This window comes from Hevea brasiliensis, chromosome 15 (genome assembly GCF_030052815.1).
Source record: "Hevea brasiliensis isolate MT/VB/25A 57/8 chromosome 15, ASM3005281v1, whole genome shotgun sequence".
In the NCBI taxonomy this organism is placed as follows: Eukaryota; Viridiplantae; Streptophyta; class Magnoliopsida; order Malpighiales; family Euphorbiaceae; genus Hevea; species Hevea brasiliensis.
Window position 1 is genome coordinate 63,941,574 of NC_079507.1, and position 16,582 is coordinate 63,958,155.

The 16,582-nt window shown below is 30.6% G+C and overlaps 1 protein-coding gene across 1 annotated transcript; it reads left to right on the plus strand.

The window, feature by feature from the left end:
* Window positions 1-1,847: 1,847 nt before the first annotated feature.
* On the plus strand, window positions 1,848-13,479 carry LOC110670390 (anaphase-promoting complex subunit 6). The gene is made up of 16 exons (XM_021832432.2): window positions 1,848-2,270; window positions 2,675-2,809; window positions 4,185-4,258; window positions 4,595-4,634; window positions 4,930-4,975; window positions 5,179-5,258; window positions 5,408-5,589; window positions 5,684-5,809; window positions 6,952-7,026; window positions 7,317-7,442; window positions 8,236-8,305; window positions 10,526-10,608; window positions 10,900-11,010; window positions 11,584-11,683; window positions 12,883-12,918; window positions 13,146-13,479. The coding sequence occupies exons 1-16, from the start codon at window positions 2,025-2,027 to the stop codon at window positions 13,248-13,250; spliced, it is 1,635 nt and encodes a 544-aa protein (XP_021688124.2). The 5' UTR covers window positions 1,848-2,024; the 3' UTR covers window positions 13,251-13,479.
* The last annotated feature ends 3,103 nt before the right edge of the window (window positions 13,480-16,582 follow it).

A 16,582-nucleotide genomic window follows, 5' to 3' on the forward strand; every position in this document is an offset into this window, starting at 1 on the left:
TCGAGGTTTCTGGCACGTACCTGTACAGATTCACACTAGTTAGCTCCATAGGGCAAGAGACAGCTTGTGACGGCCTTGCCAACTGCCAAGAATAGGAGTGGGGAACTTCCGAACCGTTACAATGTACCCGTAGTATTATGAGATTTTAATTTTAGCATCTTTATAAGAAAAAAGTCATTGCTTTAGGCACCTAGGTATGTGCCTTACTCTAAGTACAAGACTCCAAACAAGCATGTTTTCCTTATTTCCACATTTAATGATCACTTTTATTGACAAAAAACATTACCATTCACTTTTAAATTTGTCGATATACCAAAATCCGATATTAATGCAATATGAAGTTTTGGAAATTATTATCACTCGTGATAACTAGTCGTTAAAATCTTATCAAACCACTGCACTCGAGATTGCAAACCTCCCATATTTTTATTTTCAATTCTTATTATATTTTTCATAATAAAAAGTTGTATTTATATTTATTTCAAGATCTATACCAAAGAACATAGCCTGAATTGGTTCAGTGGCTAAATACATGTTATTTACATGGTAGAGTCAGATTCAAGTCCTCATTCCCGCATTCCTTTACTAAAAAAAAAAAAAAAAAAAATCCATGCCAAAAAGAAAAAGGAAAAACATCATCCACTCACTTATAATTAGATTAAGTCAGGCTAGGCGTAGGGATGACAACAAGTTGAATGTTTATGGATTCCCAACTTAACAAGTCATATTAAGACAAATTTTGATAATAAATAATCAAGTTTGTAATAGATTTGAATTTGATAAATAATATTAGTTAGGTGTATTCTATGGTTACTTGATTTAAAATAAAGTAAAATTACTTTGTTACAAAAAATAAGGTAATTTAACGAAATTTTAAAATTTATCTCATTAAGTTTTTGTAAAATAATACTTTTCTTTCCCGTAAAATAATCAATTACAAAAGATTTTATTAATTTAAGGAAAAATTTTTTTCTTTACTCTGTTAAATTATCATATTTGCAAGACATCTTAAATTTTAATTAAAATAGTATATGTACTAAATAAGTATATCTTATTTAATTTTATTTATAATATTTTTTAACATTATTAAAAAATATTATATATGTTATGTTGTGTGAAGAAAATTTTTTTTTCTGGTAAGTTAATAAATTTTTTGTAATTGACTATTTTACAGAAAAAAATATCATTTTATAAAAATTAGATGAAATGAATTGTAAAATTTCATTAAATCATCTTATTTTTAATAATAAAGTAATATTTAATTTGTTTTAAATAAAGTAATAATAGAATATTTAATTTATTTTAAATAAAGTAATAATAGAATATACCTATTTATATTGAATTCAAATTGATTTCGGATTCAATATATTAGATATCTATTGATTGAATCTGTTTATATAAATAATTAATTAAATATAAATATATATTTTTTATAATAATATTTATATATATATATATTATATTTTAAATAAATAAAATTTAAAAATTTGCAGAATTATTAATTTTTAAGATAAGATTATTAATTAAAATGTTAAAGTTATGAATATTTTTTAAATAATAATAATTGACTTTGAGTTGAGATAAATTTTAATTAAATTTACAATGAAATCGATTTTAAAAATATTAATTTAGCTCATGTATAAGTAAGTTAATTTTTGTAGATATTCTATCTATTGAGTTAATTTAGACCGAATGATTAAATTAATAAGTTAAACGTTAATTTTTTTTTATTGAATGTTGGCACTAAATAATTGAATTTTCAATAAATTAGTTAATTAATTACAATAAAGTAATAATTTAGCCAAAAGATATATATATAAATATATATATATATATTTTTTTTTGGTTCTCAATAAATTTTCGGAAACAAAACCCTCCCGCTCATTCGGCTCTCTTTCCCAATCACATAAAAGAAGCAAAGCCCCAATGATCACTGAACTTTGAACTCCAAAAACCCCACACTCTCCTCCGTCTACAGCTTCCCTCCAAATCCTCTTCCCCCATCAAGAACAAGAAAGTAGAAGATGAAAGAAGAGCAAATAGAGAAGCTGCGCGGAGTGGTGCGTGACTGCGTGAGCAAGCACTTGTACTCCTCTGCCATATTCTTCGCCGATAAGGTTGCCGCTTTCACCAACGATCCCGCCGACATTTACATGCAGGCTCAGGCCCTTTTTCTTGGCCGCCACTATCGCCGTGCCTTTCACCTCCTCAATGCGTCGAAGATCGTCCTCCGTGACCTTCGCTTCCGCTACCTCGCTGCAAAATGCCTTGTATACTCTCTCTCTCTCTCTCTCTCTGTGTGATACCTCTATGTATAATTTTGGGTGGGAGACGGGGTATAGTTTTTGGTTTGTGAATCGGTTTATTTGTACTGTTTTTTTTTTTGGTCTATGAATAACCGAACTTCGAAATGCCGAAGAATTTCACCTTTAATTGCATTTCGATCACTTCTGGTTACTTTTAATTTTAGATTTGTGTAATTCGTCCTCTGTTATTTCTTTCAATTTTCTTGTACATTTTGTATTTACTGCATTTTGTTTCAAATGTGGATTTTGGTCAATTGGGAGTTTTGGGTTTTTGTGCTGCATTTGTTTGATGAGTAATTATTTTCTAAATCTTGTTCAGCTGATAGAACCTTCTGTTTTTTCTAAATGTTTTTTGAATTTATTATCAGGAGGAACTGAAGGAGTGGGATCAATGTTTGTCAATGCTTGGTGATGCTAGGGTAGATGAACATGGGAATGTGTATGACACTAAAGATTGCAATGTCATGTACTTAGATAAAGATGGAGAAGATCGTGAGATCAATGTAAGACTCCTTGTTTTTGGTCCTATATCCTATTTTTGATTGATATGGCTTTTTGGTGTTTTTGTTGTATTGTTGACTTTCTACCTTTTGGTCACTGCTAAGAGTTTCTTAATTGTTGGCAGCCATTAGATCAGGGAAGCATATCTAAGTACAAGCACTTAAAACTCATATGCATGGGTTGGGAAAGGTCCCAAGAACCAGTACTTATAAGAAGTTGACTATTAAATGTTGGTCGTAGATTGATCTATTTTTAATAAGAATTAAGAAAGTCAATCATGATACTTATAAGTTGCTTAATATTTTGGATTCATAAGAAAAAGTTCATTCTTTTAATCCACTTTTAACAGGAAATCAACAAAATCCTTATTTTGATAACTGGATTATAGATTTTATTGACCCACCCCTAAGCGAAGAAACCTTAGATTTACGTTGATTTTTTAAGGGTTTTTTTTTATGGAATATTTAATTGTTTATAACATATGTGTATGTTTATACAATTCAAGTTCTTTATCCTGGAGGAAAGAAAAATCAAACCTTCCCATTGGAGGACTCTTTGGATTTTAAATATATATGTAATCAAAGATGTTGAAGAACATTATTGTGAGAGTCAGGATGAGCTTGAATCTATTTATCTCCATTGCTAGCTTTCTGTATCTCTGGAGCCAGAGTTGTAGCTAATATCATACACCTATCATCATCATCATCAATCATAAGGAGTACATGTACAATCAGAGTTCTAAAAGTTGGTGGCTAGTTGGTATAGACAAATCAGAAATTGAAACTTTTAATGACTAAGAACTTACAAATGCAAATTACACAATTACACTTACAAGTAAAATATTGAAATTACATACCAGATGGAGCCACACCTGATGAGAGAGCATGCTTGTTGGCTCATAGCAGGACTGACACCACCAAGGTGTCAGTAAAATTTTTAATTTCCTTTTGTGCTTAATTGTTCCCATTTCACAGTCACACAAAATTAGAAAAATGGTTTTATCGAGTTGGAAGATCTTATTTGCTTTTTTAACTTTCATATGTATTTGTCAAGTTTTTATGGCTCCGCAGACTTGAATAGTTTTATTTGAAGCTTTATTGAGATTTGCCTACCAGAACTTTTTTATTTAAAACTTGTGGACTTCTTATTTTTTCTTTTGCCTTCATTTGTGGCTGTTAGTTCATTTTAGTTATTGCATATTAATTCCTTCTTTTTATTGCTTGTTTTCACCTTGAGGGTTTGTAAAGATTATTTTCATCATTTCATTGCTAAACTTGGTTAACATGTGAGATACATACTTGAGGATGTATTTCAATGATGTACAAATCACCACAAATTTTTACTAGTGAAACTGAAATATTATTCAAATTTTGACAGATTTCTTCAGCAATATGCTTTCTAAGGGGTAGGGCTTATGAAGCTCTGGAAAATCGTGCTCAAGCTCGACAGTGGTTGGTCTTTTTAATCATTTTATTTATCAAACATTTTTTTTCTTTCCATTTACATAACCGGGGGATTATTTATGCTTATTTTATTGAAGATGGGAAAGCAGTAATTTTCTCTTTTACTTGTTAGCATTTATAACATTTAAAGTAATAAAGAGAAGCAAAGTTAATACTTATTGAAGTCATTTTTTGATACTGAATGTTAACATAAACAATTTTTGCAAGAAGTAGCATTTATAAAATTTCATGGGCTGTTTACTGCAAAGTGGATAACAATGCCAAATGGAAAAACTTGGTGTTTTTGTGGGAGAGCTTATTTGATCTACATTTTGTTGATTTTAGGTACAAAGCTGCTATCAAGGCTGATCCTTTATGTTATGAGGTATGCTAGCCATTTATCATAGTTCTTAGTTTGGAGGATGAGATAACTTGCTCAAGACTCCCTTTTCCTTATAGCATTTGAAGCTGCAGAATATATGGGCTTCGCTTTCTCTGCAATATTTTGAATATCCATATTAAGAACTTGAGAAAGATTTCTGTTCTTTATGATTAATTCGTTCTGTATCTTTCCCTTTCTGTTTTTTGGACATAATATATGTGTCTTTATTAGGCACACTGATTGCTTTCACCTTTCCTTAGTTGGAAATGTGACTGATTCTCATGTTTCCATGGATCAGGCGTTGGAGTGCCTTATTGAAAATCACATGCTTGCGTGTGAAGAAGGTAAAAGATCACCAATTGCAATTTCTAATTTTCTTTATTTAGAACAATTGTAGTATCTATTTTTTAAAGAGCTTTTAGAAGCTCTGGGAAGCATTTGATTCATTAGATTTAACTGTAAATTTCTCTAAAATAGCTATCTAGTTTGGTTCTGATGATGCAATGCTCTTATTTGTCCTTTTTTCTTTTTTTTTTCTGTAATATAGAAACAAGTTTACTTTCATCATTGCAATTTGGCCCTGAAGATGGGTGGCTCTCGTCCTTCTACTCATGCTTGATAAAAAAGGTAAACACTTACAACTTGAATATCTAGGGGTCAAAATAGATAGATAATGAAGTCATCAAATTTTTGGATTTTCAGGATATGTCAGTAATTCTTTCTGCTTATAAACACTAACCTTTAATTCTCTGCTTCTATGGGTGATGGTTATCCAGTATGACAAAGAAAGTGTTATAGAGGCCAAATTCAGAGAGCTTGAAAAAGAAAGCTGTAATGGTAACTCTACAAGCCCATCTTTCATGCATACGCTAAAGAATGATACAGATCTGCTTGCCTGCAAAGCTGAATACTACCATCAATGTGGTGAATATCACAAATGTTTTGAACTAACTTCCATGTAAGTTTGGCTGGTTTTTGAGTGGAATACATTGAACATTTAGGACATTAGATGCCTCTGCTGATCTAAGTTTTATGTTTTGTTCTTTCAAAAGACTACTTGAGAAGGACCCTTTCCATTTGAAATGTACATTGGTGCATTTAGCTGCTGCTATGGAGCTTGGAAATTCAAATGAGCTATATCTTATGGCATGTAATTTGGTGAAGGATTATCCTCAAAAGTGAGTTATTTTTTCCATGTCTCCGTTTTCTTTTTAATAACTTGCCTCCACTACACACACACGTGCGCGCGCGCGCAATTGGCTCCAACTAGGACTCGAACACGAGATCTCACAGCCCTGGAGTGGCTCTAATACTACTGAGCTAAAGCTTATTGGTGCCTCCACTATATTGTTTTCTTCAATTTTTATATTTCATATGTATTATTTATCCTTCTAGGTGAAGGATTTTCTGAGAATTCAGAAATGAGAATTTTTGTTTGCGCTCTAGATATACTCATCAAGCATAGTCTGTGGCACAGAATCATCTCCATACCATCATTAACACACATTGAACAATCATTTTAGATGGTTTAGTAAGAAAACCAACACCCAGCTTCTAAAAATGTAGCAGCAGTTGAAGACTTGAAGATAGTACATGAAAAATAAAAGATATAAGAAGGCAAAAGTGTAAAAGAGAGGGGAGTAAACCCAGAAAAATTCTAGATAATCATTCTCTTAATGAGACTACCAAAGTACAATTGATCAAAGTCCAATAATATGTAAAGACTGCATGGTGTTTGCTGATGCATTTTCCAATAAAAAGTATAATGTGGAGGACTAGAGATTTTTGCATTGTTTAACCTCTTGGACTTCTTTTCATCCTTTATCTGCCTGATAAATAGCTGTTAGCTAAAATTTCATGTATGTATGTATTGAAAGAATATTTAAGTATAAACATATTATGATATGGCATTCTGAATTGGGAGTGCTCCAAACAAAAATTGCATGTGGGCTGTACATACGCTCTCCAAATTGCCAAACTAAAAATTTGAAAAAAAAAAAGAGAAGTGCTGGTATAAATTAGCTGGAAGGAAAGCAGATGTTTCTAAATAGACAAAAAGAAAAGAAAAGATGATTTTTGTTCAGCTATTATGATTTCCTGCCTGAAGTAGTGGTTGGATGATATACCGTAGATGCTTGTTTGAATTGAGAATTTATTTCCAAAATCAATAAGAGAGAGAGGTTATGTTTCTTGGGATCATGTTATGATTTCCTGCTTGAAGATGGTACATGATATTTCAAGGATGGTCATTTGAATTTGCACTTAGGCACTATTATCTTCTGCATGAAGTTATTTACTTATTTTCAACTCGCCTTTTCAGGGCTCTTTCATGGTTTGCTGTTGGTTGCTATTACTATTGTATTAAGAAGTATGACCAATCACGGCGCTATTTCAGGTAACATTAAACAACCATAAGTGAACTTAGCCCTGGTTTTGAGAAATGCTAATAATCTGTTGTGTTGCTTTCATTCATTTGTAATGTCGTTGTTGTAAATTGTTTTTTCACTATCTTATTCTGATAATTTAGTGTTTGTTTTATTGTGATAAATAGATCCCAAAAAGCTAATGGATATGGTGCTTGCACTATATGCCAAACCATACATGTTGCGTGTTATTCTACATGCTTTTCATTTTAATTTATTATGTTGTAAAGTAGATCTGATTTCTTCTTGTTCTATACTACAGCAAGGCTACGAGTCTAGATGGAACCTTTGCATCTGCTTGGATAGGCTATGGCAATGCTTATGCTGCTCAAGAAGAGGGTGATCAAGCAATGTCAGCATATCGCACTGCAGCTCGTTTATTTCCAGGGTATTTTATACTTTTAGTTTACCAACAATGTTTTTAAAAGAATGTTAGGTCTACTTGTTTGTAAAATGTTCCTCTTCCTAGTCATTTGATGGACATTGTGTTCTGTGTGTGTGTGCACATGCAATCTGAGAAATTTCCTCTCAGAATGTTAATGTTGGTAGTCAAGATCCTATCCTTCAGTTCATGATTATTTGAATGGAGTTCATCCTGCTTGGAACCTAAAAGGCAACAAGTGGGAAGGACTAAGTTTTTGAAAAATGATTACCTGCTTGTAATTCTCTGTCTACTTTTAAGAATGTTTTTCATACCTTTATGACATTAACTTGTCAAATTGTTACCTTTTGATTTCCTCCTCCAGTCCTCCTCCTCCTCCAATAAAGAAAAACGCAAAATTGCAGTTTAAACTTTAAATGATGGCAGTTTTGGTTATTTGAATTATCCTTCTCCTCTTCCTTCTTCAATTGTTATAAAGTTTATAGGTAACTTTTGTCTTAAATGGTTGATCTGTTATTTGTTTTATAGGAGTTTTTGAGTTGAGGTGGAAAACTAAAAGATCTTAATTTTAAAAACCAAAGTAGATACACCTTCCTCTCTCCCAGATAAGGAAACCAAATAAAAAAAACCCCAAAATTGCAGTTTAAACTTTAAACAACAGCAGTTATTTTAATTATGCTTCCTAATAATGATAAACCCTCATTCTTGATTTGATTCTAAGGTTATGGATTGTCAAAGTCCTCTTATTATTTATAAATTCTCTTTTTACAGGTTGAATCTTGATATTCTGTTATTCCAGGTGCCATTTACCAACTTTGTACATTGGGATGGAGTACATGCGAACACACAGTTATAAGCTTGCTGAGCAGGTGAGTGTTCTTAACATAGGCAGATTGCATTTTTGGTTTTGACATTGGAGAATAGTAATTATATGTGTGCATTTTTTAGTTAATATGCTTAATTTTTATATAAATTCTTTTGTGGTTTGAAATGACTTTCTTTTTTGTTCAAGTTGTTCATTTATAATTAGCTCCATTGTAGGAACACCATGTTGATATGTTAGTCTGGTAAGAAATGTTCACGTGGTGTACTACAGTACGGATATTGTCAAGTGATTATATAGTTGTTATACTTCAAAATTTGATGCGGGGTGATAGATGAACCTCAGAGCAATGCTATTTAAAGTTGTTTATTGATGTCCCAGATTTATAAAAGTTTTTGGACTAGGGTTGGTGGCAAATGAGAGCATCAATGTGGGGATGTGGCTATATGTAATTAGTGATTATGCCAAGAAGCTGCTTAGCTTCCAAAAATTGGGTTAGTGTAATTTTATGAATGGCAATGGATTTAGAGTTAAGGGGCATGGCATTTGTGTAGAACTTTGAAGGTCAAGGGATATTTAGAATAGTCAGTTATGAAAAGCGATGCCTGTTCTGCTGTTGTATACTGCTGGGAGATTCATCGCACAAATCAGGCCTCATAATCTCTTTTTTTTTTTTTTGTATTAATTGGTGCTAGGATCTTGGTGTCCTCTTTTGGCTTATTAGTTGGTGCCTCAACATGGTGAGAAAAGTTATGATTACTTCTCGGAAGGAATTATAGGGGTTTTGACAGAGTGGAGGTTACTGCTTAAAAAACTGGGATCTTGAGAAGCTTTTTTGCCTATGAAATATATTATTTAGGATACTCTCTTGCTCCCCCCCACATACGTTTATGGGATTCACATGATTGTTGGGAGGAGCTCTAGGACTGTCGCACCTAGTAGTTCCTCTTTTTCCTGATTACAGGGATATTGGGAAGCCTCTTTTTGTAATTCCACCAGACTTTTGACCGATCTTTCCAGTGAATTGGAGATTTCTTTTATTTTTCTGTCATGTGTAATATGTGCACCCCCTTTTTGGGCATTTATAAATTTCATTATTCAGTACAGGTGAAAAAATTTACTTAATAGGAGAGTGACAACCCTCCAAAATTTAAGAGAGGCATCAAAGACATCCAATAAGTGTGAGTTGCTCTGGAAAAAGAAAATTAACTTTGCTCTGCAACTTGTAAGATATGAAGTGGCTGCTTCACAGAAGAGATTCAAAAGAATTCAGCTCTTTAAATAAAATGTATTAGAATGCTGATAAAAATAGTCAATCTTAATGTACATAGCAAGGAGGCCAATCAGTTTGTTAACTTCATAGCATAATTTCTTCCCAAGTTGGATAAAGCTTGTCATTTAATCATTAATTGCTCAAGTGGAAGAATCCTGGACCTTTGAACTTGCATTTGGATTTGAAGCTGATATGACTTTTTATTCTAGCCTGTGAACAAAATAGCAAATTCTGTTTTGCATGAGGGTATAGCTGTCCAGGAGGCTAAAATTTGACAGCTTGGTTGCTAAACAGATGTATAACTGATCGATTATGAACATGATCATATTAAGCTAGCAGAAACAAGCTTGGGCTTCCACAAGCTAAAAAAAAGAGCTCTATATTACATATATAGTCCACCAAAGCACTGAAAGAAAAAGTTTATTTGTACTACTTATTTCTTGTTTTATACGAAGTCCAAGAGATATTACAAAAAATGCAAAATATTTTGCAGGTGAACTATTATTAGTTTTCACTAAAAGAATGTATTTTTAGTATATTTTCTCAATTTAGATAAATAAGAAAGTTTTATAATAGATGAATTCAATTACAGGAAAGAACAAGTGGTAAAGCAGCATGATTGAAAATTATTTATAATTTGTGATTTCTAATGTCCAAATATTTTTATTTTGGGTACTGTAGATATTTGCTTTTTTTGAATGGTTAAAATCGAAGTCTTAAATTTAAATATTTTCATTGTTTTTCAATTTGAGAGTAGAAAATAATGATTGTGAACAATTATTTTAATTAATGTATAAACTAAATGGAGTTTGATCCAAATAAAATTACTCTTAATTTGCCCATGCTTTCTTGTTTGGAATCCTCTGGTATTTTTGTCTTATTTTTCCTTGTCTTTCTCTTAAACAATAATTGGAATGGCTATGTTATTTATTGTTCTTGATGGTTCTTCTTTTCATTGTTTTCAGGATTCTAATTTCTTTCCCCTTTTTCCAGTTTTTTATGCAGGCAAAGACGATATGCCCTTCAGATCCACTTGTGTATAATGAATTAGGGGTTGTTGCTTATAACATGAAAGAGTAAGGAGGGCTCCTGACTAGATAGTATAGTTTCATTGCTAGTTTGCTATCACCACTTCTGCCATCATTATCCATTTTGTGGAAGTGACTTCGGTTTGGAACTTTTACCAGCAAGGCTTTTTTATATTGTTAATATTTAAGGCTTTTTACACAATGAGAGAATAATCTGTTAGAAAAGCTGTCATTATTTTACTAGCAAGGCTTCTTTAGGTAACTGGCCATAAATTTTTTTATGTCATTCTAATTAAGCTATTTGGACTTGCATAATTTTTTCTTCTGAAATCCTTTCAGGTACAATAAGGCTGTACTGTGGTTTGAGAAGACTTTGGCACACATTCCATCTTTAAGCCAATTGTGGGAGCCAACTGTTGTTAATCTGGCTCATGCATACAGGAAATTAAAGTATGTTATAAAATATGTCGGAATCACATCCTTTACTCATGTTTCTTGGTTTCTACTTTCCTTTAGGTGCTTCAGGATATTTGAAGTTGGTGACTTTTGTTTCTTTACCTACTGGAAAACCCAAATACTTTATCTCAACCACAAGTGGGAAAATAGATTTTCTTTTCCACTTCTTCAAACAATCTTGTTATTGTAGATATTCTGTAGCTGGCTGAGGCCTCTGGCAACCTGACAAGGAAATAAAAGCACTTTACTGTGACCCATAGCTGCATGTTTAGAAGAATAAAATTGCTCTAAATCTGCCATGAGCATGAAGAGGAATTGGATGTTCTACAGTGTTGCTGTAGGATGTTGAATTGTCTCAATGTCCTTTTATGGGAGATTGCTGTTTCATTGAGTAGTGAAGCTGATATAACGATGCAAGCACTTTTATCATTATTGGTGCCTTTAGTCCTCATCCTGGAAAATTGACTTTTCATTTTTGTGATGCTTATTTGTGGTATTATTTTGTAGTAGAATATGAACGAGAAAACATTTATTCAAACCTAATTATATTACCTTGCATTGTGTCAGGATGTATCATGAAGCAACTTCATGCTATGAGAGAGCACTGACATTATCAACCAGAAGTTTAAGTACCTATGCAGGTCTTGCATATACTTATCATTTGCAGGTATATCTTGATTTCCTGCTATTGGTATACATCTTACAAACGCACACACACATGAGAAGTTCTATTTATCCCACCAAACTTATTGGTAAACATTGACACACTCAATGCTGAAAATTCACACGTAGGTAGTTATTGGCACAAATTTATTATAAATGAATCAATGCCATGTCAAGTGAGAAAATTGAGTTAAAAAACAAGTTGGGACAAATATCATTTTATTTATTTATGTATAAAAATCTTTTTTACATTAACTTATGTGCGCCCACCAATAATTGTAATATATTTGAAATTTTGATTGAAAAATATAAATAAGAAAAAATCATTTAGTGATTTTTGCTAGTTTTGGGAAGTAATGATGAACCAAGAGGGTCAGTGCTGAGGTTGAAGGTAGTTACAAAAAGTATAAAATATAATGAAATTAACTTTAGTAGGTTATGATTCTCTTATATTTAATGCTTTTTAGCGATGCTGATTTTTTTTTCTTGGCCAAACTTCTTAAATAAAAGTTTGAACATTCCATTTTATTAATGATACAAAAGAGTTAATGTGGAAAATTCGTATGCTAAATTCCGACATCTATAGAATGTGCTGAACGTTTAATTTTGTTTATGGAAGAAAAAGTACTTGCAACTTTCTATGAAGAAGACAACAAAGAAAATCACTTGATATAAATAACCTTGTAGGATAGTGTATCCGGAACAAAAATCAAGTCCTCATTTGCATTCCTTGGGTATTTGGCTTTGGTAACCATAGTGAAATGAATGAGAATGAGAATAGGGAATGACCAAACTGGATGTAATCTGCAAAATTGGCATTTGTACACCTCCCTTGTTATTTTGAGGAATTTTGGGAGAAAAATTAATGGTGTTCAACAGGCAAACTGCAGTTCTCAATCGTGAAGGCAATATTCACTAGCCCGAAATAATTAGGATAAAATGTTACTATGAATGGTGTGATATGAAGTAGCAATCCACCAATAAAAATTTACAATAAACTACTAGATCTATAAAACATGCAAAACAAGAAATTTTGAGAGCAAAAACTGATCAATTATAGTCTATCTTCTTGTCTTACTAAAATTCCTTTTCCCTCTTATTTGTAGTAAAATTTTTCTGCATTGAACAGAACCATAAATTTTCAAGTTTCATTGTTTTCTAGATTTTTAAGTATCATGTTATTCTTTCTTTATCCTCGTGCAGGATAATTTTACTGCTGCAATTACGCACTATCACAAGGTTTGTAATCTGGAATTTCCTTTGCTGTTGTTTCATTGAATATGAAAGGAATATTTTTTCAGTTTGTCTCTGCCTCTCTGTCATACACTTGCATGCATGCATCTCTTTTTTTAGCTGATAAATAAGGTTTATTTCACTTGAATTTTAATATCTGATGATGTAAGGACAGCTTGATTATGTGATGAACCATTTACTTTCATCTCCTCTAAAATTTGCTTCTCAATCAGGCTTTATGGCTGAAACCAGACGATCAGTTTTGCACAGAAATGTTGAGTTTGGCCATTATAGATGAAGGTCGTAGTGGCATAGACCCAAAAATGGAGTTTCGCTGAAAGTGAGTTTTATATTTAATGATGGTGCAATATTCTTTTTAATTGGTGTTGTAATGTATGTGCATTATGTGCTATGATTTACGACTGGTTACTTTGGTCCTCGTTTCTTGTATTGGAATGGGAAGAATTAGGCAATATTTATCATCTGTACTACATCATTTTGGTTTCTGTATTGAATTGTGCAAGCTGAATATTTTTCAATTAAGTGAACAAACTTCGAATAGGTTTAGCTTCAGTGTTAAATTTTGCAATGAATTTTGAGAGCTTGTGTGGATCTATTTGCATATCAATTATTAATTCTATTAGTTTTATTCATTGTGGTAATGGTAGTCTTGGTAATCTGTTAACCTATTCTTGAGAAAAGAAACAAATTAATAGATACTTTCCATGGAATAATGTATCAAATCTACCTCCATAAAAAAAAAATAAAAAAATAAAACAGATTATACAAAACAAAAAGGAAAATTCTGACCAAATACTTAATTTCTGAAAATTCTGGCAAGGTTTGGTTAAAGAAGAAGGTTATGTATATAATATTTATTTATAACAGTTAGTATATCTCGAGTTAACATTTAAATAAATCTTATATTCATAATTTTTAAAATTAATTTTAGTTTTGGTAAGTTAGGTTGTAATATGCTGGAGGGGACATTTCTAAATTAATTTACATATAAAGAAGGTTATATATATATATATATAATTAAATCATAATTATCTAATCTCTTCATATTTCATAGAAATAATTTTTTTTTTTTTAAAATGGTATTCTCATTGTAGATTCATCGTTATTATATTATTCAAAAGTAGCTGAGGCAGTGCTATGCCAGGTTTGTTCTTGGTGGCAAAATGTCAGTAAGTTCTGGCGGCGGTCGGTGCCCATGGCTGATACCGACTCAATGCATGGGCTTCCAGGCTAGTTCACTGGACGCGGGTGATTTTTTCAGGCTAAATTAGGTTACATCTGCTGCAAGGAAAAAAAAAAAAAAATCTGTTGCATATAACCAATCAACCAGTCAAATGCCAAATACTTCTTGACTTTGTGCATCACTTTTTTTTTTTGCCAACCAATCAATGCGCTTCGAAGAGTCAATTTGCATAAAAAAAAAGTCTAGATATCTGCATACTTTTCTAATTTTAAATAATTAATTAATATATGAAAATTTGATACATATTCAAAATTTAACAATCAGCTTAATTAATGAATTAAGTGGTCAATTGAGTTAATTTGGTTGTCTATAAACCATTAACGAAGTTAGATTCATTCAAGCAATTTTTGAGAAAAATCATATTTATTACTTGCATGCAACAGAAAAATTAAAATCATTAAGGACACAGAAATTCTTTAATCTAATGAATAAATTTTAATGCTTATCAAAAGGGTCTGTTAATTGTTAAATAGATAGAGAATGAATGAAGTTAAGAGTCGTGTGGAAATAAGAATTGGTAGATGTGAAACATTGATTTCAGGTTCCTCTTTTTTAATATGATGCATGGCTATATGATGTGTGGGGAAGGGAAGGAAAAATTAGGGAATTGAAGAGAAGGAAAAAAATGTTTACTTTATTGTGTTTGGAAAATTAAAATTTAAATAAAAAAGAGAAGGGAAGGAAAATATTTTTTGTTTTGTTTAAATAAAAGGATAAAGAAATTATAATTATAAAATAAATAAATAAATTTATTTTTTATTAATTGGCTTTAAGTTTTAATTAATTAAATAATAAGGGTGAAATCAAAGGAGCAAGATATATATAAAAAATAAATTTTCCTTCTTAAAATAAAAATTTTAAGCTGAAAATTTTAAGCTTAAAAGTTATTTACCACTTTAATGTGAATTTAATAAAATAATATTCGCTAAAAACATTGAAAAAGCAGTTTTAAAAAGAAATGGCTAATTGAAAAAGTAATTTTATATGTGTTAGATGTGTCAGTTTAGGTACCTAAAAATAGCTAATCAAAATGACTATTTGTAAGGTGTGTCAAATTATTTATAAAAATATTATTTAAAATGATATTTTTTAAATTTGTGTTAGATTGTGTTAAAACGCGTTAAAACATTAAAATATATAAATTGCAGAAAATTTATTATATTTTTTAATTTTTTAAATTATTTATTATTGCTTTATATTTTAATCTTTAATTTTTTTTACTGCAAAACAAATAGAGATTTATTATAATTATACATTCCATTATGTTTTAGTTTTCAACTTTTTAAATTAAATTATATTTTAGTATCTAAAATTTAAAATTGAAATATATTTTATCTTTTAAATTATTATTTTGTGGAACAATAATTAGAGCTCATTGCTGTCACTATGCTAAAACAATAAGAAACTAGAGCTCAAATATTTTTAAACTTATTTATTGAGTTTTTTTTATTAGAATTCAAACTTTAATTTCACAATTTTATAAACAATTCTAATACAATTAAATTAAAGCTTAGTAATTAAATTATTATTTTTTAGTGTGCTAGAAGCTATAAATTTTAATAATTTAGTGACAATAAAAATTATTTGATAAAAAAAAAATACACACTTGCTTTTATCATGTCTCTTTCTTAACTAAGAAAAAATCTTGGATTACAGCTTAATAATACTTTTTAAATAGATTTAATCTTCTATATTATTTATATATTAAATTATTTTTATAATTATATTATCATCAAATAATTTTACTGACTTAATATAAATATTTTTCTTATTTAATAGAATTATCAAATCATTTAAATTTTTAGTTTCAAAAATTCTTATCCTTTTTCCAAGCCTCCTTTATTTTCCTTGTACTAATTAACTTATAATCATCTACATGCAATAACGTGGATGTTCTACGTGAATAAATTCTCTACACTCTACTGCCAATTTTTTTTCAATGCTACGTGCACTCTTGAAGTTGGCAGTTGAGATGACGTTCAATGTTTAATTTTTTTGCCCTGTCAGATGATGTGATAACACACTAGACATTGTACAATACTCTATAATGTGCTCTTGAAATTATCCGTCGAATTTATATTTTTTGCGTAAAATTATTGCTCTTGTCAGATATGATAACACATTGAAACACCATTTTAATTAATAATTTTATGAGCAAGATATTATTTTAATAAATAATTTAAATTTTACAATATCATGATAAGTTGTTTGTAAAATCACATTATTTAGATAATGGTGAATAAACTACTTTGCACCTTCTTTTATTATTATTATTATTTTTTTTTTTTAATTTTTACTGGCAGAGTGCATTTCACGGCCCCAAGTTCATGCATTACGCATTACTTCACACCTTCTACTGCGTAACAAGTCAGTAATATCGTTTTCAGACAAAAAAAAAAGGTCAGT